This window comes from Nyctereutes procyonoides, unplaced genomic scaffold, assembly GCF_905146905.1.
Source record: "Nyctereutes procyonoides isolate TBG_1078 unplaced genomic scaffold, NYPRO_anot_genome, whole genome shotgun sequence".
Classification (NCBI taxonomy): Eukaryota; Metazoa; Chordata; class Mammalia; order Carnivora; family Canidae; genus Nyctereutes; species Nyctereutes procyonoides.
The window spans coordinates 38,886,042-38,908,705 of NW_026575126.1; the positions used below are offsets into that span (position 1 = coordinate 38,886,042).

A 22,664-nucleotide genomic window follows, 5' to 3' on the forward strand; every position below is an offset into this window, starting at 1 on the left:
GGCGGGGCCAGAGCTCTGGGGGCGGGCCTGGGTGTTGTGGGCGGGGCCGCGCAGACTCCTGAGGAAGCACCCATGAGTTCAGGTTGAGCCCAGGCAGCCGCAGGGTGGGCGTGCGGCCCTCCGGGCACTGGTCTCCTGGGGCCCCTCAGAGCCAGTGTCCTTCTCCGTACTGACAAGGATAGTGATTGTGGCCTTAGGAGTAAAGAAGTCAATGTGCAGCCGTACTCGGCGGGCTGGGGCTGGAGGCCCCGCCGCGAGGAGGCGGCTTCGGTCCGGGAGACTTGTCGGCGGGCAGGGACCTGCACAACAGCTGTGAGGCGGGGAGGCCGGGCAGCGGGGAGGCGGGGGTGTCTGGTGTATTCTAAAGACTGGGAAGCCTCAGAGGAGGTCACTGAACAGCGCCCCCGGCTGTTGAACAGCGTCCAGTCATGGGCAGGGGTGCCCAGCGGAGCTGTCGCAGCGGGCGCCTCAACTATGGGGAACGTGCAGAGTGCCCTGTGCTGCTCCTGGTAGATGGTGAGGCAGGAGCCCCAGACCACACAGGGACATGAGGGGGGCCCTGTGCCTGTGTGCAGTCATGACTGAGCCTGAGCTCAGGTGGATTCAGTTGCCATCCAGATGTGCAGTGGGGGGTGAAGGGGGAAGGCAGCATGCCCTGGCTTTGGTGGGAAGGAAGGGTGTGTGTAGTGGCCAGTGGTTAACGGAGCAGAGCACAGGCTGGTTCAGGTAGCAAGTGACCAACACTGACAAGCTTGCCACCGTCAGCTGGGTGAGGAAGTGGCAGGAAGCAGTCCTCAGGGCTGGGGTGACCTCTGCTCTCATCCGGGCAGGGCCAGTTCAACTTCGTCCACGTGATCATCACCCCCCTGGACTATGAGTGCAACCTGGTGTCCCTGCAGTGCAGGAAAGGTGAGCCCCAGGGCAGAGGGGGTAGGCACTCAGGGTCCTGAGCCGTTGTGTGAGCTCTGGTTCTCCCCAGACATGGAAGGTCTTGTGGATACCAGTGTGGCCAAGATCGTGTCTGACCGCAACCTGCCTTTTGTGGCACGTCAGATGGCTTTGCACGCAAATGTGAGTGGAGGGCATGATGGGGGGGGGGGTGCAGGTGGGCGGGTGCACAGGGGCCACCCCTGGAGGGCTCTCTGCTCTGCCTTCCCCTCCCAGATGGCCTCACAAGTGCATCATAGCCGCTCCAACCCCACCGACATCTATCCCTCCAAGTGGATTGCCAGGCTTCGCCACATCAAGCGACTCCGTCACCGGGTAGGGGAGACGGGCCCCAGATGTGGTGGGGGGTTGGGGGCAGGGGGCTGGCTGCTCAAGCATTTGGTGTCCCTCAGATCCGCGAGGAAGCCCACTACACCAACCCCAGCCTGCCACTGATGCAGATGCACCCCCCGGGCCACCCCAAAGCCCCTGCTCAGGCGCCGGCAGAGCCTGTGCCCACGTATGAGACAGGCCAGCGGAAGCGTCTCATCTCCTCTGTGGATGACTTCACGGAGTTTGTGTGAGGGGCCGCCCTGCCTGTATGTGCACCCCTGAAATAAAGCAGGTGTAGCCCTCGAGGCTCAGACACAGGTGCAGTCAGCCAGCTTGTTTATTTGACTTTGTCGGGTGGGGGGTGGGGTCAAGGCTGTAGCTGTGGCCATGCCCACATACGTAGTACTGGGCTGCCGGTCGGGCCACCTGCGGCCCCCTGCTCACCCGAGCCAGCCCCGGGAGCCAGCCCCCGGGGAGGGCTCTTTCCACCTGACCACTCTGGAGTTCTTGCCCTGTCCTCGTCCTGCTCGTTGCCCACACCTGGCACCAGCAGGTCTGGGCTCTGCCATCTTGCTGCCAGGGGGCAACAGGAACTGCCTCGGAAGTGGCTGTACCCTCCCAGCACCTGCCTCAGGCCAGACCTGGATGCAAGCAGCAGCCACTGCTGCCCTGGCCCCCTGGTCAGGTGTCTGGGGAGGGAGGCCAACTCTGCAGTCCCCGCTCCCCCTTCAACATGGGTGACAGTGGGCACAGGGCTGCTTCAGCCACCAGGTCCCTTGGCCTTAGTGAAAAATAGAGCGACGTACAAAAATATATACATTTTAACCCCATATAAATTACTGACGATAGACACACAGATGGTAGCGGAAGGGGAGTGCACTCAGCAGGGGCACAAGAGAGGTAATAACTTAGTGGGGAAGCCCACGGGAGGTGCAGGTTCCCTCCCTGAAGCCTGGATCCTTCGCAAGGGGAGATGTCTGCCCAGGAGGTGGGGCCGGGCACAGCCCGCTGTACCTGAGGACTCTGGTAATAAATTAGCATCTCAGAGGCTGGGCGCTCAGCCCGATACCGCTGTGTCCACCCACAGGGAGCTGGGGAGGGCCCCTGGGTCCTGGCTGCCCACACGGCCTCTTTAAAGTGCTGAGACCCCCAGAGAGAGACGAGGCTGCCTACTCCGGGGCCTCCGTGCGGCTGTTCTGCTGGCCCAAACCTTGAGGGCAGCAGAAGTTAATACTAAACGGTGTCTGCCCCGGCTCCTCCCAGAAGCCGGAGCAGGGGTAGGGGAGCCCGGTGCCCCGGGGGCTAAGTGCTGCTGGGGTGGACCTTGTTCTTAGCCCGCAGGGAAGCCCTGCTGGGGCTGGACGCTAGGCCCACGCCTCGACTGGCCCGGGCAAGACGGCTGGGCAGGGCCGGCTGCAGGGCTGAGCAGGGGCTGTGGGGAGGCGAGGCTGGGGGAACAGTGCTCCTGCGGCCCCGCAGGCTCTGCAGCCTCTGCTCCAGCTGGTACACATCCTCTGTGGCCTGGTTGAGTCGGTCAAACTGGGTCAGGAGGGCCTCGAACACCGCTTGCAGGCGAGAGGGCTCCGGCTCCCCCCGGGGCCCCAGGCGGCCCAGGCCTCCGCTCAGCATGTCCAGTTGGCTGGAGGACGTGGAGGGCCGTGAGGTGTCTGAGCCCCCGCTGGGTGGGGGTGCATCCGGGGAGGATTTGGAGCCCCTGGAGGAGCGGGAGGGCAGCGGCTCCATCCCTTCAAAGCGGACTTTGTGGCGGAACTGGGGGCGGCACAGGGGCTCGGTCAGTCCGGCTGCACCCTGGGCTCACCTGGGCCCAGGGTGTGTCCCTCTCCCCCCCACTGGGCCGTACCCACCTCCTTGACCTTGCTGAAACCCATCCAGAGGCGCAGCCTGCGCATAAAGAGCTCCACCATCTCATAGTCCTGCGGCTCCCAGGCCGGTCGGTAGAGTTCCCCACGCAGGGCATGGTACCGCCATCTCAGAAGGACGGCCCCCAGCCGCAGGGCGCCCCACAGGCGCAGGGCCCAGAGCCCGGTGCACAGCAGCGGGGACAGGCGCCAGGACTCGGCAGGGCACAGGGCGGGACCCCCTGACCCGGGGCACAGCACCAAGAGGGCCCGCACCGCACTCCGGAATGAATCCACACAGGAGGAGACCAGCTGCAAGGGAAGGGGGCAGGAGTGAGGGGCACGTCCGAGGCTAGACCCCCCCCCTCCCCGCCAGCCTCACCCTCACCTACCATAACCGCCAGGTGCGCGTAGGCCACGGCGAGCGCCACCAGGCCGAGGGCCGCCCCCACGAGCTCCGGCAGGGCCCGGCACAGCGTCTTGCCAAAAACCGACCACTGGCGCACGAAGCGCAGCTGCTGCGCGGCCTGTGGACAAGCGGGGTCAGCTGACCAGCCCCCACCGGCCGGCAGCGCCCCCCACCCCGCGTCCCCCCAGCCCCAACCTCACCTTGACCAGGAGCAGGAAGAGCAGCGAGGCGGCCAGGCCGCGAGCCGCGGCGCTCAGCTGCGCCACCTGCTCGAAGCTGGTGAATCGGCGCGGGCGGCGCCGCACGAAGCGGGCCCACTGGCGGTCGGCGACACCCAGCTGGGCCAGGCGCACGAGCGCTGCGGCCGCGGTCAGTGCCACCAGCAGCCACCGCGCCCACGCCCCGGCCTGTGCCGCGCGTCTACACCCTTCCCTGCGCCAGGTGCGCACCTCGGCCACGGAGAAGTACAGCGCGAAGAGCAGCAGGCTCACCTGCGGGGGGCGGGGCGAGCGATGGGCGGGGCCTGGGGCGGGGCGGCGGGTGTGGGCGGGGCCTGGGGCGGGGCGGGGCGAGCACCCACCGAGGTGAGCAGCGGCAGGGAGAGGCCGGCGCTCAGGCGCTGCAGCGGGAAGGGACGCACGCTGACGGCGGTCACCGCGTGCCCGGGAGCAGGGAACTCGAGGCGCAGCGTGACAGCGGCGTGCAGCCCCACGGCCGGGCTGTAGCGCGTGAGCTCCACGAACACGGCGCGGCTCCTGCGCGGGTGAGGGGGGCACAGTAAGACCAGTTGCCTTCCCGGAGGAAGGGGTGGCGGCAGGTGATGCATGGACCCCGGGGGAGGTGGAGGCTGAGTGAGAGGCCCATCAGGAACGAAACGCATGGGGAGCCGCAGGCTCGTAGCAGGAGGAGGGCTGCTGTGCCAGCCTGAGGGGCTGCGGGGGCAGAGGTGGGGGGCCGCGGAGGCGTGCGCACCTGTTGTCGATCCAGTTATGCAGCTGCAGGAAGCCCAGCTGTGCGCGGCTCTCCTCCAGGCTCAGCCCTAGCTCCTGCACGTAGCCCCCGCTGTCGTACACAGCGCAGTAGCCCCAGGACCAGATGCTGCTGGCGAGGTGGCAGTGTTAGAGCCCGGCCGCAGGCGTGCGGGCACCAGGGAGGGAACCGCGGGGGCACCCCTGGCTTACCCCAGTAGGTCCGGCGCAGAGTAGGCCCACGCCTCGGAGCCGTTGTGGGCAGCACTACCCCAGCCAATGCTGTAGTCCCCGGTGCTGAAGGCGCCCTGGCCGGCTAAGCACGCGTGCACCGCGGCGCTGGGAGGGTCTGGGCACAGAGCTGCAAGCAGAGCAGCCAAGGAGTGAGTGTGACTAAACCAGCGCTGCCTGGGCAGGGCGCTCCATGGGCTCCCTAAACCCTCCCTGCAGCCCTGAAGGGAGAGGCCATAAAGAAGGGAGGCAGAGGGAAGATAAAGGGCACCCAGCCAGGCAGCTGGAAGCCGCTCACCTTCCTGCAGCCGCACCTGCCGCAGCCGTGGGGGCCCCAGCTCTGGGCCGGACTGGTTCCCATGGATGTAGGGAAGCAGGACGTGTGACATCCATGGCCAGAACTCATCAGACCTGCCCACACACAGTCACATGCTCTACCCCGAAGCTCCCGGAACCCGTGGTGGGGGTGGTCAGCGGCCCAGCCAATGACAGGCTGCCAGTGCCACAGAAGGGGACAAGGTGAAGACTCAGATTCCTTAGCCTACTTGCATTTAGGACAGTAAGTTTTATGGAGCTGGCCTGACAAAACTGTACCAAGACCCTTCCCCATACCCCCTGGGGACTGCGTTGGCCCAAGGCCAGGGTCAGGATGGGGCCTGGTTGGCATCAGTGCCCTCCTGACCTGACGTATGTGCATGTGCTTGGGGTGTCCGTACCGGGTGATGGCCAGGAAGGCCTGGCTGCCCAGCTCCTGCTTGATGGCACTCTGTAAGCGGTAGGCATGGTTGTGACATGAGGCATCCCCGTGGTTGGCCAGCAGTGTCACCAGCAAAAAGAGCATATACACCAGCAGGCTCTGGAGGCAAGGACAGCCCTGGGGTCAGCCAATCCAAGTCTCGCCCACCACAATAGAGCCGGCCGGCAATCTGCCCGTGGCGAAGGTCCTTGGTGCCAAGAAGGCAACACAGACACCTGCCAATGCCCTGCTGGGGGCGGAGACCACCCCGAGGGCCCTGAGAGGCCAGGCAGAGGAGGCATCTGAGCTGGACATGAAGAGAGAGCAAGGACTGGGGGGGTAGGAGTTGGGGGTGATAGGGTAGGGGCCATAGGGCCTCTGTGGAAGTAAAGGGTAGGTATGCGGTTTTTGATGAAGGGAGAACCTACAGGAAGCCAGCACGTTGGCCAGAATGCAGGTGGACAGCAGGTGCTGGGCACCCGTGACTGAGCTCACCCTCAGCATCCCATGCAGCCTCTTGACCTTTCGGGCTTCCTCCTTTGCCAGGAAAAGCGCAAAGCCGTGGGGGGGCCTCACGCGGGGCACACGCTCACTCACAGGGGTCACAGCCGGGCTCTCCACCAGGGTATCATCCTCATCAGGATGGAGCCGCTTGGCCACCAGCGAGAAGTACAGGGCTTCCAGCAGGACCTGCGCCACAGGCGGCATCAGAGCGGCCTGCAGGTGCCAGAGGCTGCTGGCCCGGCCCCCCGCATCCCATTTACCTTGAGGGGCTCCCAGCCAAGGAAGGAGGCCAAGAAACTGGAGCTGCTTGAGAGGAGCCACATCACGCTCACACCAGGGGGGAAACTGGAGCCCACCCAGCCGGAGACCCCCACAGCCACGGTGGCCAAGAGCAAGCTGAGCCCATGGGCCAGGGACGCACACCAGGCGGGCAGCAGCCGCTTCTGCAGACCATCCGCCAGCCCTGGGGAGGGAGACAGGCCGGTGACAGGCAGCCCTGGGGAGGGCGGGGGCATCCTGGGGACACAGGGGCACACCTGTCCCGGAGAGCCTGGCCGACGCGGGCTGCTCCCAGGTCACACCGGGGCTGGACGGCCCCCTCTCCCCCAGCCTCTGCAGCGTCAGCGTCTCTGTCGTCTCCCTGGGGGCGCTAGACCTGAGGCACAGAAGAGGGGAGTAGCTCGCGCTCACCTGTAGCCCGCAGTTTCAGCTCAAGCCTCTTCTGGTGATGTGGTGCTCTCCCCACTGTCAGCGGGTGGACGGGTGGACGTGACCAAGGAGGGGCCCCGGCACCCAGCCTGCTCCCCGGGCTGGAAACCTGTGTCAGCCTGGTCCTGGCTCCCTGTTGCTTCCGGCCTCCACCCTCAGTGGGTGGGGTCCTCGCCCCGCCCCATCGGGCCAGCACCCCAGTGGTGGCTTCTGCAGCACCGCCCAAGTGGCCCCCAGCCCATGCCCCCGCCTGCTCCTCACACCGGCCTGGCCTGGGCTGGCACCTACCGCCAAGCATGCCCTACCCGGCCCACCTTTGGCCTTGGCCTCCGTGCAGACAGGGTTCACAGGGACGGGGCCCAGCCCCACGGCAGGGCACACGGATGGCACAGCACAGGCCCGTCCAGGAGGCGAGCAGGGATTCCCGGCCCGGGCTCCCACCACCCTGAGCCCCAGCGGCCAGGCACTCACAGGCTGGTGAGCAGATCCGTTTCCACTTGGGTGTCCTGGGTGGGGGCCAGGCTGCTGGCACCTTCGGCCAGGATCTGCTGGATCAGGTCCTCATCTGGAGGCAGGAGCAGTGCACGTCAGGGAGGGCATGGCTCCTGCAACCCCCACCTCGGGGCCCTCCTGGGAGAGCAGGGTGATGCCCACCTGAAGCTGAGAAGTATTTGGTGGGTGAGGAGGGGCTCAGCAGGGAGAGACCATCATCCTCCGGGCCCAGTGTGTGGCCCGTACGGCCCCGACCCAGCCGCTGCAGGGTGCTGCCCATGATGGATGGGTCACTCAGCAGGTCCGGCCAGTTAAGCGTGCCTTCGCTGGATGGCCAGCACACCAGGCTGAGGGTGACACGGGTTGGACAAGGGGAGCCCAGGGGACACTTGTGCACACTCCCAGTTCCAAATCACACACGGACTCCAGAAGCTTCTGAGCAAACAGGGCCCTGAGGTGGGGTGTGGGCAACACACAGGCCCGCCAACCCCTGCCCAGGACACGCACACGGCCCACGCAGCCCAGGCACCCGTGACATGGCACACACAGGCCATGGCCGACCTACGCCGAGGCTCACATTTGCTCTAGGGACCCCTACCTTTTAGAATCATCCAAAAATAAGTCGCTTTTCATTTGTCCAGCAAAGGCCTGTTGAGAAGTGCAGAGAATCCCTAGGACCCTGGACTGCGCAAGGTGGCAGGACCCCCCACCCCCAGCCTGGCAGGGCTCCTGGGGGCACACTTGCCTCCGTGCGCAGCCCCGGGAAGGTGAGGAACGAGCCATCCAGCACAGACGAGTCCAGGTAGCTGTCAACGTCCAGTACCTGCTGCCCTGCAGGGGTGGGGCTCGGGCCCCCAGCCACCTACGGAAGAGGTGGGCTGTCAGTGGGGGAGGTCACGGGGGCGAGGTCGGGGGGAGGTCAGCGGGGGGGGGCAGGTCAGCAGAGGGGAGGGTCAGTGGGGTGGGGAGGCTAGAGGGGGCGAGGTCAGCAGGGGGAGGTCAGCAGGGGCGAGGTCAGTAGGGGCGAAGTCAGTGGGGGCGTGGTCAGTGGGGGGCAAGGTCAGCAGGGGGAGGGTCAGCAGGGGGAGGTCAGCAGGGGGAAGTCAGCGGGAGAGGTCAGCAGGGGGAGGTCAGCAGGTACGAGGTCAGCGGGGGAGAGGTCAGTGGGGGCAGGGTCAGCAGGGGGAGCAGGTCAGCAGGGGGAGGTCAGTGGGAGTGAGGTCAGTGGGAGGCAGGTCAACAGGGGGAGGGTCAGCAGGGGGAAGTCAGTGGGGGAGCAGGTCAGCAGGGGGAGGTCAGCAGGTAGGAGGTCAGCAGGGGGAGGTCAGCGGGGCGGGGGGAGGTCAGGGGGGTGAGGTCAGCGGGGCGAGGTCAGCAGGGGGCAGGTCAGCGGAGGGAGGTCAGCTAGGGCAAGGGTGAGGTCAGCGGGGTGAGGTCAGTAGGGTGAGGTCAGCAGAGGGAGGTCAGCAGGGTGAGGTCAGCAGAGGGAGGTCAGCGGGGGGAGGCAGCCTGGGCCCTGCCCCGTGGAGGCATGCTGCCTTCTGAGCAAGGCCGAGCCTAGCACAGTGCTGTGCTAAAGAATGTCCTAGAATGACGCCCTGCCTGCCATGGTAGCCATGAGCCCCGTGCTGCTACAGAGCACGTGAAACGGGGCTGATGACCTGAGGAACTTGAGCTTTCATTGTTGTTGACTGAACACAAGCAGCCAGAGCAGACGGTTGCCGCCCACTGCTGGACTCTGGGCCTCCGTCCTGCTCAGGAGGCTGCGGCTGTTTGGCCGGTACCTCCTGCATCCGGCTCTGGCCACATGGGACGGGACAGGTCAGTTCGTGGAGGCCGTGCTGACTCCTGGGCAGTGGCCAGGCGCCACCAGGGAGGCCATCGCGCTGCTCTATGCGGGAGGTCTTAGATCGCTGCTCCGGCCTCTCGCTGGAGGCCTTTCCCAGGGCAATCTCCTCTCTGGTCAGTTCGGTCACTTGTCCCAGGAACTTGTCCACGGAGCCTGGGTCATGTGACAGGCTGGTGGACAGCAGTCCACGGGTCCCCCACTGTCCTAGTGGTTTCTGTGGCGTCAGCAGGGAGAACCCTGGGCTCGTCCAAGGCTTTGACAATCTGTTTCTCTTTTTTCTTGGGTCAGTCCAGCTAAGGGCTTGTCAACACCGCGACCCCTGACTCTCCCGCTCTGGCTGCCGCACCGACCGCCCTTGGCAGAAGCCTGAAGCCCACGCTCCGCCCTCTGGCAGCCCCGCGGTCCCCGGCCCACCTTGCTCCGGGACATCCGGAAGAGAAACAGGATGACCAGGAAGACGGGATAGACGACCACACTGGACACCAGGCCGACGGCGATCGTGTCAACACTCAGCGGGATCAGAGTGGACACAGGCCCCGTGCTGTGAGGCAAGAGAGGAGAGAGACCCTGGCTCGGACAGGCTGGAGGAGGCAGGGGGGCAGGAGGAGGCCATCTGAGCTCCGCAGGCACCCACCTGGAGGCGGTGTCTCCCACGACCCCGTACCACACGGCATTGGCGCCCAGGAAGAGGCAGACGAGGAGGATGCAGCAGGTGGCCCGCTGGACACGAGTGAAGCGGCTCCGAGGCGGCCGGTCCCATATGGAGAGCCAGATGTGCTTGTCAAAGAAGCCGCGCTGCAGCTCGGCCACGAGGAGGCGCCGGGACCGCCGCAGGGCCGCCTCGCCTGGGGAGGGACGGATGGATGGATGGATGGATGGATGGATGGATGGGCTTGAGGAGCCGTGGGCCCAGGGCCACCCCCAGGCTGCTCAGCCCCAGGCTGCTCGGGTGGGACAGCCAGGCCCTTACTTGCTGCCAGCACCTCCTTCTCTACGAGGCCGCCATTGGCCTCGGTCTCCACCGACAGCCAGTCATTGACCAGGAAGAAGGTGCTGCGGGCGTTCTGCAGGTCCCTGACAATGACGTGCTGCAGGAACCAGGCGGGGCTGAGGCCTGGGGGGGGGGGGGTGCGTCAGGCCGGTGGGCACGCCTGGGGTGCTGGCGGGCTGGCCGCGGGTGCCCCCACAGACCTTTGTTGTCGTGCCACACGCGGATCTTGCGCACGCTGCCCAGGCTGTGCGGGGTGGCGATCTGGAACACGTCCAGGCTATTGCGGCGGAAGGCTCTGTCCCCATCCAGGTGCCGGTGGCCACTGCGGCCCTCTGCCCCATACAGCATGATGCCCACGTGTGCCGTGGTACCTGGAGGTCGGACGGACGCGCAGTGGGGCTGGAGTGCTGCCCGGCAGACGCGTGACCCCAGGCCCCCCTTCCTTCCCTCACCAGACGCGGGCGGTCCTGGCTCTGCACGGCCGACAGATGCCATGTCAGCGATGTCACGTGCCAGGAACGTGACCCCTGACGGCACGGCACGTGCTCGGGCTCAGAGGGGCTCAGCGGGTGACCACGTGAGACAGAAGCTGGGCCACGAGCTCCCCAGTCTGCTCTGGGAACAGCGGACCAGAGTCCCCGTTGGTTCCCACACACCACCTGGCCCGCGGGGCACTGCCCGCCTGTCTCCTGGTGATAAACACATGCAACGTTTTATACAACTGGGGCATCAGAAGGGGACTGGCCGACAAGGGTGGAAGCACAGAAAGGAAGTGAAAAGTGGCAGCGCAGGGTGGTGACTTAGGATCCAAAGTAACCGGGCCAGCGACACCACCTGGGGCCCATGATGGCGAACATCAGGAGGGGAAGGACCAAGACGGTGCACAACACCTGACACTGACAAAATACCCACACAGGAGCATTTAGAGGGGCAATGGGGAGGTGTCCGAAGCCGCCGCGAGGCTGGAGAACAGGCTCTCTGCCCGCAGGAAGTGCCGTGGCTGCTCGGCAACCACTGTCTCCCATCCAAGTACTAATCAGGCCCGACCCTGCTTATCGGCAACCACTGTCCAGACCACTAAGCAAGTGCTTCACAATGAAATCAAACGCTTTTATCCTCAGCATGTCTCACGTCCGTGTCATGCTGTCCTTGCTCATGACCAGTAATGGCTCATGACCACCCTCACCTTCTGACCGTCCGCCACCCACACGGGCAGGCCCTGTGCTCCAGTGCCCCGGTGTCCCAACAGTGCCGGGACGACCCATACGCTCCTGCTCGCAACATGCTGGGTAAACTGAGCCCTCATGTGGCATCACCGTGAGGGCGGGTGGCCAGAGAGCGCAAGCCGGGGGCAGCCCCTCCACTCACCTGAGCCTCGGCCCCAGCCGGTCTTGACCAGGATCTCATACTTGAAGCGGCCTCCCTTCCCGCAGAAAGGGATGATGCGCACCCGGCTGACGTCCAGCTGGTCCAGCTTACGCAGGATCACGGCCATGACTGCGTAGGTGACCAGGCACACGGTACACGTCAGCAGGACGATGTAGTTCACGCCTGAGGCCGGCTCCTGGGGAGACAGAGCCATCAGGCCCAGGAGCCATAGCCCCCACCTCACCTTCTCAGGACGAAGAAACAGGGTGCCACTCACTGGAAAGATGAAGTGGATGTGGCTGGGGGGGACAAAGAGGCTGGCACCAAAGGCAGTGAGGTGGCAGGTAAGGCAGACGGCCTGGCTGGGGGACGTCTCCTCCAGAGGCACAAGCCCCTCTGTCTTCCACATCATCTCCTTCTCGCTGAAGTACTGACACAGGGACGTGTACAGGCCCACGCTCACTTCCAGTGCTGACCAGTGGAAGTGGCTGGTCAGATTCAGGTAGTAAGTCCCACCTGGGTCTCTGGTCCTAGTAGGACAAGGGAGTGTCACAGCCAGACTCCGCCAGGCCCCAGGCTCTGGGCCCCAGCCATTCTCAGACCCATGACTGGCCCGCCCCCTCCTGCCGCCACATCCCTTCCCACAGGGAGCGCATGTGACCTCAGCACCCAGGGATCTGGTCACACCCTGGTCACACCCACCCTGCACTCAGAGGTCAGCCCCACGCCCACAATAGGTCCTCCGTGGGCCTGCTTCGCACCAGCAGGGTGGGCGCTCACCCTGGGGCGATGAAGAAGGTATAGGGCCTGTGGTCGCCGCCTGCCAGCTCCTCCAGGCTGATCCTCCTGCTGGCGGAGCAGTTGTGCTCGTTGGGCCCGGGCACCGAGTCAAAGTACACAGCCAGATAGGGCTCAGGCTCCTCGGGCAAGTAGCGCTCTAGGGGCACAAGCATAGGTCGGGCAGAGGCCCTGGGCAGTCGCTCAGCCCAGGGGGCGCCGCGGGAGCCATCTGGAGCCCTCCCCACTAACTAGGGCTTAGGGGGCTGGCTGGAGCATTCTCCGACCCGCTCAGCGCTCCTCCCCCACTGCCCCCAGGCCAGGCCCCCGCAGCCTGTGAAGCAGGAGGCAGACTTTACCAAAGGCCACGAATTGGGGGGTGGTCTGTGAGAAACACCTCCTCACCTGGGGCACCCCTGCTGCCCCCACACGGGCCGGGCTAAGGTGGGGAGGAGGCAGCAGCCTTGAGCACCCCGCCCGCGGCACCCACCACTGAGCAGCGTGTAGGTGAGCTGCAGGTGCAGCCCGGCCGCCGGGTTGCTGTTCTCAGGGGTGACCGCAACGCTGATGGAGGCCTGGGGCTGGATGACGGCGGAGCCAGCAGGGGCGCGGTGGCCCGGGGCAGCCTGGTCGGAGCTGTTGGGCACTTTCACGATGATGGCGTGCTCCGAGGCCAGCTGCCCGATGGGGATCTGGGTGCCGGCCTGCGTCTGGAAGGCCATGGAGGCCACCTTGGTGGAGACAGTGTAGTTGCTGATGTAGCCGAAGGGGAAGGGATTGGAGTCGACGAGGAACATGAGCTGCACCACATCACTGAGGTTGGACAGGGCCCCGCTGAAGGCCATGGGGATAGAGAAGTGGCAGCTAGGAACCGAGGCGTTGCCCTGGCACAGCAGGCTCAGCGGGTCGGAGCGCTTGCCCTGGGCCACAATCTCCTCGCCCGCCAGTGTCAGGGGCTCCTCGTTGAGCACACGGGAGCGCATGAGGATGCACATGAGGGCCGATGAGAGGTGGTAGGCCCTGGATGCTACCATGAGTGAGGGCGGCTCGGTGCCCAGCTCCGAGGGCTGTGGGCCCTGCATGTCCGCACTGGCCAAGTGGATGAGGTCGCCTGTGAGAGCACAGGAGGTTGTGGAGGAATGCTTGTGGGGGAGAGGCAGGAGAAGGTGGGGGGAGCCACGCGAGCCTGCCAAGGCCTTGCCCGCACCTGTGATGTTGAGAATGCTGTCAGCGATGCCCGTGGGCGTCCCAGTGCCGGCAGCCGTCTCAGCCTGCAGGATGCGCATCATGGCCTCAAGCTTATGCAGCGTCTTCTTCAGGCAGGAGTGGCACACGAGCTCCCTGCTGGACACCTGCAGAGAGGCCGGCGCCGTGTTCCACCCAACTCCAGCCCGGATGCCCAGCGCCACACCGCCGACGCCTTGGGCCGGCTCAGCTCTGTCACACGGGCTATGCTGCTGGGCACCCACTGTGGCCCTGGCCTTTCCCAACCCCCTTCACGATGCAGCTGGAAAAACTACCCCAAGTGTGGGTTCCACCCACATGCCTCCCTGCTGAAAGCTCTTCTGTGGCTTCTCTCCACCCAGATAAGACCCAGAGTGATGGGGCCCTGCCACCCACCCCCAGCCACGTGCATGGCCATGGGCTCCCCACCTCCCTGGGAAGGGGCTCTGCTCCCTTCTCTGCTGAAGGCTCTGGAGCAATTTCCCACCCCCCACTGAGACTAGGCTCAACCTGGACCAGCCTAGTCCAGTCCCCGAGCCCTGGACAGTAGAGTGGGTCGCTCTCCAAGCTACAGAAGCCAGGTGGGGCATGACTGTGGGCTGGAGGAGGATGGCACAGGAATGCCCTCTTCGTGTCCGACCCCTCTATAGCTAGGCTATTCCTTATGCCCCAGGCCACCCTGCAGTCACCAGAAGGATGGAGACCCCTGTGGCTCCACCCTGGAATGCCCAAAGACCAGCAAATGACTGGGGAGACTGGCTGGGACAAGGGCTGCCAAAGGGCCTGAGCATCCCCCTACCGTGCACTGGGCCAGCGCCGCCGCGATCTGCTGGATGTCATCCACAGTGTTGACCCGCAGAGAGACCAAAGTCTCTGTGACATTCTTGCGGATCTGGGCTTGCAGCTGCCGCCTGGCATCCTCCTCTGCCGCCATGGCCAGAACCTGCTCGGACTGCGGGCAGCAAGCACAGGGGGCCCTGAGTGGGCAATGAGCGGCCCCAGCAGCAGTGAGGGGGGGGGCAGTGCAGGCTGTCTCCACCACCACGAAAGTTGGGTGGAGGCTCAAGGACTGTTTCTTCGGGAGCAAAAGGAAGCTTTCCCAGGACTCCTTCCCCGGGGTGTGCTTGGGAGTGGGGGAGTCCACAGGTGGGGACAGGGACCAGAACTTGTTTCAAGGTGACCCACAAGAGAACTAAGCATGTGCTAGGCTGCAGGGACTGGTGTGGGCCCACTGTCCCCACTGAGGACAGATGAGAGGAGTCCTCACCCCTACACTGGCCTCATTGAGCACAGTGATGAGGGCCAGCGAGTACTCGATGACGTGCTGGGGGTCAGCCTGCCTCAGCAGCCTGGGCAGCATGCTCTCCGTGAGGCCGTGCAACCAGCTGGTGAGATCTGCGGGTCCTCCCTGGGGGTCGCCAGGAGGCTGTGGCAGGGTGATGGCCAGAGACCTGAGGGCAGAGTCCCGGGGTGAACGAGTGGCAGTCCCCACTCCCACCTGCCACCTGTCCCGACCCCTCCCCCGTCCAGGCTCACCTGTTGAGAGCGACCACAGCTGCGCCCAGCTGGTCCTGCACGACCACGGCCAGGCCCACCTGGAAGTGCGGTGCGAAACCCGGCGGCAGCACAGCTCCGTAGGCAGAGAGGCTGCCCCTGTACACGGAGAACTCCTCGCAGTGGCCCTGGCGACAGCGCCGCAGCAGCAGTGCGTACACCAGTGGGGCGCTCGCGTCTTCGGCGTCCTGCCAGCCTGCGGGGCCCTCGGAGCGTCAGTGGCGCCCCCAGCCCCCCGCCCGCGCCCCCCCATCCGCTGCGCTCACCTGTGCACTCGAAATGCACCTTGGTGGTGAGGGCGCGCACGGCGTCAAGCGGGAAGAGGCGGCAGGAGCCCCCGCGCGGGGGCCGGTTGGCGGACAGGCGGATGGAGGCGCAGCCCTCCTCCTCGCCCGAGCGGCCCAGCACGGTGAGCGTGAACGTGTAGCCCTCGCCGTCCCGCAGCACGCCGCGCCGCAGCACCAGCCGCATGCCCGAGCTGCCCGTCGACGTGGTCGTCTCGTCCAGCACCAGCGTCTGGTTGCTGAAGGTGCGCGCCGCCCAGCGCTGCGGGGCCAGGGGGCGGGGCCGCGGTCAGGGGCGGGGCCCGAGGACGCTCCCGCCCCTTCACGTCGCCCCTCCCCTCCCTGGCGCCCCGCCCCCGCTCGCTCACCCCTCGCTTGGAACCCTCGCTGCAGTTATCACAGCGGCCCTCCAGGTACACGTAGGAGCTTCGACTCACTGCGTACACCGCCTGCGCCTTGCAGGACACGCACTCCAAGGACACGATGGGCACGCGGCCCCTGCGGATCAACACCTGGGGACGGGGGTGTCACAGGGAAGCCATGACCTGAGCCAGACCCTCGAATCTGCGCTGCGCGGCGGGGAGCTGGCGGCTGGCCGGGCGGCAGAGGAGGCACCACTGCTCTCCTCTCCGGACCCGGCCGGCCAGCTCCTCCTCGGCCTGAGCCCTCACCCAGGACGATCAGCTGGTTGTGCGTCTCCCAGGCTGGGGACGGTGGTGAGCATTCTCAGTGCTGGCCCACGAAGGGGAACCGACGGATGAGCGCCTGTGTGTGGGGAGGGACCCCGCAGTCCCTGCTGCCCGGGGCTGGGGCCCACCTCAGCCAATCCAGGCCAGACCCCACTCTGGGCAGGCCCACTGAAGAGCCCTGATGTTGGGGGCCGACAGCCCCTCGCAGGGCACCCCCACGCAGCCTAGCGCACCTGCTCCCGTCAGCGCACCTGCCTGGGGATCAGCCACACCGTGGTCCTGACCCGCCTGGAGGGCCCAGGGGAGGGGAGTGGTGAGCACAGGTACAGGTGGGTACAGCCCCTTCCTGTTCAGAAATGAGGACACCCGTGCCCTGGGGAGGGGACTGTTTCCTCACAGCCTTTGGCGCTGAACAGCCGCTCACAGGTGGCTACGGCGCTTGGGGCCCTGGGGCCCATTTGGGAGGAAACCGTGTTGAAGCAGGACACTTTGTTAAAGAGAAATTATCAAAAGCACTAACTCCTAATGAGAACCAGTAGCTTCCAGAAGCATGACATCATTAGTCCTCGCAGTGTTTGGGGGCAGTCGGCCCTGGACACTCAGCCCTCCCTGTCCACCCCGGGGGCCCAGAGCTCGGCCTTGCTGGTTCAGGCCCAGGCCAACAGCACCCACCGTCTGGTTGGTGGCCTCCTCCTTCCGGCCAGCCTTCCACACAGTCAGGTTGAAGGTGTACTCCACGCCAGCCTGCAGGCGCTCCCGAGGAACAATGACCACGCTGCTTCCCCGGGGCCCGAAGGTCAGGGTACAGCCACCAGTCTCACTCTGCAGCCACATGGGGAGGGAGCGTGAGACCCGGGATGGCTTCAAAGCAGAGCCTGGCAAGGGCACAGCTGGGAGACCCCCTCCCTATGCTGGGCTCAACAGCACAAATGACCTAGGGGCCAGGGCCGGGTGAGGGGTGGGGTGGGGACACATCCATGCCCCGCAGGGCACCCTACCTGTGTTGAGGCCACACAGGCCCAATGGAAGCTGAGTGGTGTCTGGTCACCGTCCTCTAGGTTGGGATCATAGGATTTGCTCCCGTCCAGCACCAGATCCTGAGTGTCTGACCACACGCGGTATGAGCCGCCCTCAACAATGGGCACCAGGCGCTCGGGCACCACAGTCACATTGGCTTGGATGCTCCGTGCCAGCGGTGTATCCCCAAATGATACCATGAACACAAAGCAGTAGTGGCCCACAGGCAGTGCCAGCCGTGGCACGACCAGCTGGGGCCGGCTCATGTCCACACTGGGCAGGGCCACAGGGGCCAGGCGCCCAGGCCGCTGGCAGCTGGCAGCACGGTACACCTGCCAGCGGTACTCAGTCTGGTAGGTGACACAGTCGCGCAGGTTGACATGGGCCTCCAGGTAGTTGCGCTGGGAGCGCCGCATCAACACCTGTGGGGGCAGGGCCACGTCCACCTCGGGCTCCCTGCAGGCCAGCACATGGACGGTGACCGTGGCCTGGGCCACGAAGAAGCTCACGAGGTTGGAGGCATTCACCTCTATGCGGTAGTCACCCGGCCACAGATAGGAGTGTTCAGCCCAGGGCTCCTCCGTGTCCTCCACCGCGGCCCCGTCCCCGAAGTCCCAGCGATAGGCCACACGCCGGGGGCTAGGGCTTGTGGCGGCCTCAAACCGGGCTGTGCGGTTGGTAAAGCAGCGGCCACTGAGCAGCACCACATGCTGGATGGCATCCTGGACCTCCATCAACAGCGTGAGGTTCACGCCGCCCAGCTCGTTGAAGGCACGCACGTGGATTTCCAGCAGCCCCGCGGCCACAGGGGTGTAGGTGACATCACGGCCCGAAAGGATGACCAGTGAGTCCCCCTGGACCTTTTGCAAGGAGAAGTACCAGGCGTAGGCCACGCGCGACCCACGCTGCACCCGGGCTGTGAAGTTCCTCTCCGTGCCCGTGGGGATGCCCAGCTCGCAACAGTGGGGTACCTGGAGCCCACCCACAGCCTCGAGCACCAAGATGCGCACCTGGGCCTGGGCCCGGCTCACGTGGTTCTCAGCCTGGATGCTCACCATGTAGTCCCCGACTCGGGGGAAGCTGCGGGAGAAGCGGGGCCCGGGGAGCGCCTCCACAGCGGCCCCGCTGACCTGCAGATGGAAGCGCACGGTGGAGCCGGCAGCCAGCATGACCTGAAAGTGGACCAGCTGCCCCGGCTCCGCCACCTTGCTGTCGGCCCACACCACCAGGCCCGCAATGGGCTCCTCCACCGTGAGCTCACGTGTGGCCGTGACCCAGCTGACTGCATTGGAGGCATTGAGCCGCACGGAGAAGGCACCCGCGTCACGGAAGACCACAGCAACGTGCTGGCCACGCCTGTTGCCCCCCAGCACCGTCCAGCACCAGCTCACGTTGGTGCCTGAGTCCAGCTGTCCCCAGAAGGGCACCACAGAGCCTGCTGCCACGAAGCCGCGGTCCATGTTGCCAGCCCGGATGCTGAGGCCACTGACCGGCACCTGCACAGCCACCTCGATGGTCACATTGGCTGAGCCCAGCCAGTTCGTAGCTGTCACCCTGACCAGGTACAGGCCGGGGCTGGGGAAGATGTGGGTGGACGATGGTTCTGGGGTCTCCCAGCTCAGTCCTCCCTCCGGGGACCAGGTGTAAGTGACACCACTACCCCCAGCCAGCTCAGCACAGAGGGTGATGCTGGAATTGACTGCGGCCGGGTTTGGGGAGGCGGCGGCAGCCAGTGCGCCCACGGGCTCCACAAAGTCCACCGTGCGGTTGGCCCAGGCCGTGCCCAGCATGTTGGCAGCCCGCAGTCGGACGTGGTATGTGCCGGCCTCGAGCACGGTGAGCGAGAAGGCTTTGCCGCTGCCGGCCAGGGCCGGGCCGCCATCCCACTGGGCGCTCCAGCTGTAGGAGATGTTGGTGCCATCGCTGACCACGGCCTGCAGCTGCAGTGTACGGTTGGTGGGGAAGCAGCAGCCGCCCCCGCCCCCTGCCACCTGCAGCCCCTCGATGTGCCGCAGGACGTAGATGAAGATGCTGTCCTGCGCGGAGCCCACCTCGTTCTCAGCGGTCACAATGATGTTGAAGGTGCCCACGGAGCGGAAGGTGTAGGAGATGGTGGGGCCCCCGGGGATGGGCGTGCAGCGGTCGCAGAGCACCCAGGAATAGCGCACGTCGCTGCCGGCCTCCAGGGAGGTGGTGAAGCTCACGCTGCCATTGAGGGGCACCACCGTGCGGCTGGCGTTGACGCTGAGCCCCTGCACGCGCCGCTGCACCGTGATGTTCAGCCAGGCCTCACCGCGGCTCACCTCATTCCACGCGCTCACCCTGACGGTGAAGTGGCCCGTGCTGTTGTAGGCGTGCGTGACCGAGGGGCCCTCGAGGCGCCTGCCATCCCCCAGTTCCCACAGGTAGGTGGCGGGGTGTCCGCGGCCCAGGGCAGAGAACAGGTAGGGCCGCTGCAGCTCGAGCACACCAGAGCCGTTGACCCCAATGCCCGTGAGCTCCACGGGCTCCTCCACTTCCACGAGTGCAGAGTCATTGGCGGCTGAGATGTTGTTGGAGACGGCGACCGTCACCAGGTAGGAACCTGGGTCCGCATAGGTGAACATGGCTTCGGGGCCCCCGACACGGGGTGCGTCTTCAGGGCCAAAGTCCCAGGTATAACGGTAGGGGAAGGGGGGCCAGGCGCGAGCCACCAGATGGGCCTCATCCCCAAGGCGCACAAACTGCCTCTCGGGCCACAGGGTGACGTTGCCCACCTCGGGCTCCACGCAGATGCTGGTGAAGTAATGGGCCTTGTTCACATGGCTTGACAGGACCAACGCCAAGGGGAACGTTCCGCTCCGTGTGAAGTTGTGTGTCACCGTTGGGTCCCCAAAGATGGTCGTGTTGGATGAGCCATCCCCGAACGTCCAGTCAAAGATGTAGTGGGCAGGGTCCCCAGTGACATGGGCCGTGAACCAGGCGTGGGGCTGCACAGGGATGCAGGCCGCAGGCTCAATCCGCAGCACCTCCAGGACGAAGACGTGCACAGGCAGGCTCAGGGCCAGGTGGCCCGCAGGGCTGGACACGCCCACGGTCACCGTGTGGTTCTGTGCCCGCAGGTAAACGTGTTCCACCATGGCCTCGGGGCCCACAAGCACAGTGCCATCCCCCATGTCAAAAGTCCACGTGACGTTGTCTCCCGACTCCAGGGTGGCACTGACCGTCACGGGCGCGCCCTGTTCCACAGATGGGCTCAGGCTCACACTCAGGCCCCGGAGCTCCTCAAAGACACGGACGCTGGTGCACGCTGTCACACCGCTAACTGTGTTGTTCACCTCCAGATGGACGCGGTAAATACCCCTCGAGGCATATGTGTGGCTGACCTCTGTTTGGTGCTGCGTCACAGCTGGGGAGCCGTCCCCAAAGTCCCACGTGTACAAGATGCCCCCAGGTGAAGGCAGTGGGTGTGGGGAGAAGGTGACAGGCTCCCCAGCCACCAGGACGTGGCTTCCCACAGCCACAGCCACCGCAGGTAAGGTGGCGCGCACACTCACAGGCACTTGCTGCGTCAGGTTCTCAAAGGCGTTGGACACCAGCAGGGTCAGGTTGTACTCACCTAGGGGACAGACCCTAGTGAGGACGAGGCCAGGCCCACTGCCACCACCTGCTTGGCAAAGTCACCACCTAACCCCATGTGGCTGTGCGGTGTTGCCCCTTGGGAGGGCAGCACGGGGCCCCAGTTAAAACAGGAAGGGACAATGCTCTTGGACCCAGCCCTGAGGGTCCTTGCAATGAGGGGGGGCACAGTGCCATCAGCACAGGGCAAGACGCGAGGCGCTGGCAGGAATGAGGGGAGGACAGCAGATGCCAGTGTGAGACAGAGGTGGTGGGGGCGCCATGGTTTACTGTGTATTCTGTGTGTGGGGCCTCTAGAACTTGTAACCCCTTCCACCCCAGAAAGGGTCTGAGTAGGGACCAAGCGGGGGGGTGGTCCGGTTTCTGGCCAGGAGACTGGAATCATGGGGCTCAGCAGCCAGTCCCCTCCTCACCCCCGGCCCCCCTCCCTCACCGTGTTTAGGGCCCCAGGCCATCAACCCAGACCAGATGGAGGGAGGACGGGGATTGTCCCCACAGGAGGTCGGTGGGCCCCAGCCCTCACCTGGGATGGCATAGACATGTGTGACACTGTGCTCCACCAGCACCTGGGCCACCATGGGGTCTGGGACCCAGGACTCATTGTATGGAGGCTTGAACTGGCCGATCACCTGATCCCCATCCCCAAAGGTCCACCTGCCAGGGCAGCGGGCGGACAATGAGCAGGGGTGGGCGCACCCCCGCCCCTGCCCCCTCCCAGGGTTCCACACACCGGCAGCTCCCGGCAGGTGGGGGCGTGGAGGCTGGGGGACCGCCCGGCACCAGCCCCGCCCGGCTTGGCCTGCCCCACTGCCTGCCAGGCCGCGCACTCACAGAAAGGCCACCTCCACAGCCGAGTCCACCAGCACGTGCGCAGCCAGCTCCAGGGTCGTGTTGGGAGGCAACACGGGTGGCACGGCAGACACCCGAAGGCCCCTCATCTTGTGCATCCGCTCCACGGTGACGTTGTAATTCACGGTGACGTTGCTCACGTGGTTAGAGGCCGTCAGCTGTAGAGACAGGTAGCCGTGCATGGGTTGCGGCGGGCGGCGGGAAGGCCGCGGGGCAGCGGACAGACCCCACCCTGCACTCACCCGCAGCCAGCCGGGTGTCCTCGGGAGCAAAGCAGAAGGGAAGGCAAAGGTGAGCACCACCCACCCCCCGCCCCCCCACGCCCCCTGCCCCCCCCCGCGCCCCCCACCCACCGAGAGCTTGAAGACGGCAGCACTCTGGTAGATGACGTTGAAGACCACGTTGTGGAAGGTCAGGGACTGCTTGTCGTCAATAGTCCAGCGGAAGACCACGTCGGAGCCGGCCTCCACCACGGGGCTGTACCTCTGCGGGAAGGGCATAGCGTCGGCCTTTGGGGGCAACTCCGCCCTCAGCTCAGGTCCCCCCCACCTGGACACGCCTCCTGGGGGACCTCAGGGGCTGACCTCAAGACACCACAGGGGAGAAGGTGAGGGGCCGCGTGGTGTGGGGCTGGGCTGGGACTGACACACACTTTGACCTTTCAGCCCCTCACTTTCCCGACCTGGAAAGCGACCCAGTACCAGCGACGGAAAGAGCCCTCCATCTCTGAACGTCCACACGCCCCATTCCTGGGCTCTCCCTGGGCCCCTGAGTTGTGGACAGCACAGGCTGCCCAGGAAGGCCCGGCAGACGCAGAGGGCCTCATGCTCAGGGATGTTCACCAAGGGAGCCGACAGACCAGGTGTGGCCGGGGTACGCCAAGACCACAGCTGCATGGGTGGAGGGCAGCTAGAGACGGCCCTTCCGACGGCCCGTTTGTGAAGGCCACGGAGCCGAGGGCTGCCCGGCAGGGAGGGACAGCTTGGCACAGGGCCAGCAGCAGGGCACCAGACCCTCTAGCCTGGTGGGAACACAGCAGGGGCCTCGAGAACACACGCAGGTTCGCAAACTTGCAACGGGCTTCTGGTGCACAGCGGCAGCAGAGTGAGCACCTTTACAGCCGCTGTCTTAGCATAGCCTCTTCACTTACTCCGGAACTCACAGGCCACCTAACAGAACCCGCCGGAAAGCCAACCGTGGAGCCTGCTGTCCCCAGAGGCCAAGCTGCGTCCTCCCCAGAGAGGGGCTGCCCTCAGCACGAGCACCTTGTCTGGCCT

At 65.7% G+C, this 22,664-nt stretch overlaps 2 protein-coding genes across 14 annotated transcripts in view; one reads left to right on the top strand and one right to left on the bottom strand.

Moving 5' to 3' along the window:
• Positions 1-1,575, top strand: part of TSC2 (TSC complex subunit 2) — a 33,245-nt gene extending 31,670 nt beyond the window's left edge. For all 10 annotated transcript variants that reach the window (XM_055339759.1, XM_055339760.1, XM_055339761.1 and 7 more), the window contains 4 exons: positions 831-909; positions 980-1,071; positions 1,165-1,263; positions 1,341-1,575. In XM_055339759.1, coding sequence (XP_055195734.1) covers positions 831-909; positions 980-1,071; positions 1,165-1,263; positions 1,341-1,511 — 441 coding nt within the window. In that variant the 3' untranslated portion in view covers positions 1,512-1,575. The remainder of the gene's footprint in view (positions 1-830; positions 910-979; positions 1,072-1,164; positions 1,264-1,340) is intronic.
• A 4-nt stretch (positions 1,576-1,579) lies between these two features.
• The window catches only part of PKD1 (polycystin 1, transient receptor potential channel interacting), a 41,158-nt gene continuing 20,073 nt past the window's right edge, over positions 1,580-22,664 (bottom strand). For 2 of the 4 annotated variants that reach the window (XM_055339757.1, XM_055339755.1), the window contains exons 12-46: positions 21,741-21,872; positions 21,370-21,545; positions 21,062-21,192; positions 16,902-20,518; positions 16,576-16,725; positions 15,583-15,726; positions 15,197-15,476; positions 14,913-15,126; positions 14,644-14,827; positions 14,176-14,328; positions 13,360-13,504; positions 12,643-13,263; positions 12,156-12,312; positions 11,653-11,905; positions 11,376-11,571; positions 10,208-10,378; positions 9,987-10,130; positions 9,651-9,861; positions 9,431-9,557; positions 7,913-8,029; positions 7,766-7,815; positions 7,330-7,514; positions 7,147-7,240; positions 6,504-6,622; positions 6,228-6,430; positions 5,959-6,153; positions 5,444-5,583; positions 5,026-5,138; positions 4,710-4,857; positions 4,501-4,629; positions 4,109-4,283; positions 3,729-4,019; positions 3,512-3,646; positions 3,126-3,431; positions 1,580-3,030 (exon numbers count right to left, since the gene is read on the bottom strand). In XM_055339757.1, the coding sequence (XP_055195732.1) occupies positions 2,563-3,030; positions 3,126-3,431; positions 3,512-3,646; positions 3,729-4,019; positions 4,109-4,283; positions 4,501-4,629; positions 4,710-4,857; positions 5,026-5,138; positions 5,444-5,583; positions 5,959-6,153; positions 6,228-6,430; positions 6,504-6,622; positions 7,147-7,240; positions 7,330-7,514; positions 7,766-7,815; positions 7,913-8,029; positions 9,431-9,557; positions 9,651-9,861; positions 9,987-10,130; positions 10,208-10,378; positions 11,376-11,571; positions 11,653-11,905; positions 12,156-12,312; positions 12,643-13,263; positions 13,360-13,504; positions 14,176-14,328; positions 14,644-14,827; positions 14,913-15,126; positions 15,197-15,476; positions 15,583-15,726; positions 16,576-16,725; positions 16,902-20,518; positions 21,062-21,192; positions 21,370-21,545; positions 21,741-21,872 (10,074 nt within the window). In that variant the 3' untranslated portion in view covers positions 1,580-2,562. Of the gene's footprint in view, positions 3,031-3,125; positions 3,432-3,511; positions 3,647-3,728; positions 4,020-4,108; positions 4,284-4,500; positions 4,630-4,709; positions 4,858-5,025; positions 5,221-5,443; positions 5,584-5,958; positions 6,154-6,227; positions 6,431-6,503; positions 6,623-7,146; positions 7,241-7,329; positions 7,515-7,765; positions 7,816-7,912; positions 8,030-9,430; positions 9,558-9,650; positions 9,862-9,986; positions 10,131-10,207; positions 10,379-11,375; positions 11,572-11,652; positions 11,906-12,155; positions 12,313-12,642; positions 13,264-13,359; positions 13,505-14,175; positions 14,329-14,643; positions 14,828-14,912; positions 15,127-15,196; positions 15,477-15,582; positions 15,727-16,575; positions 16,726-16,901; positions 20,519-21,061; positions 21,193-21,369; positions 21,546-21,740; positions 21,873-22,664 lie in introns of those variants that run through there. The other 2 variants (XM_055339756.1, XM_055339758.1) reach the window with 2 other exon arrangements.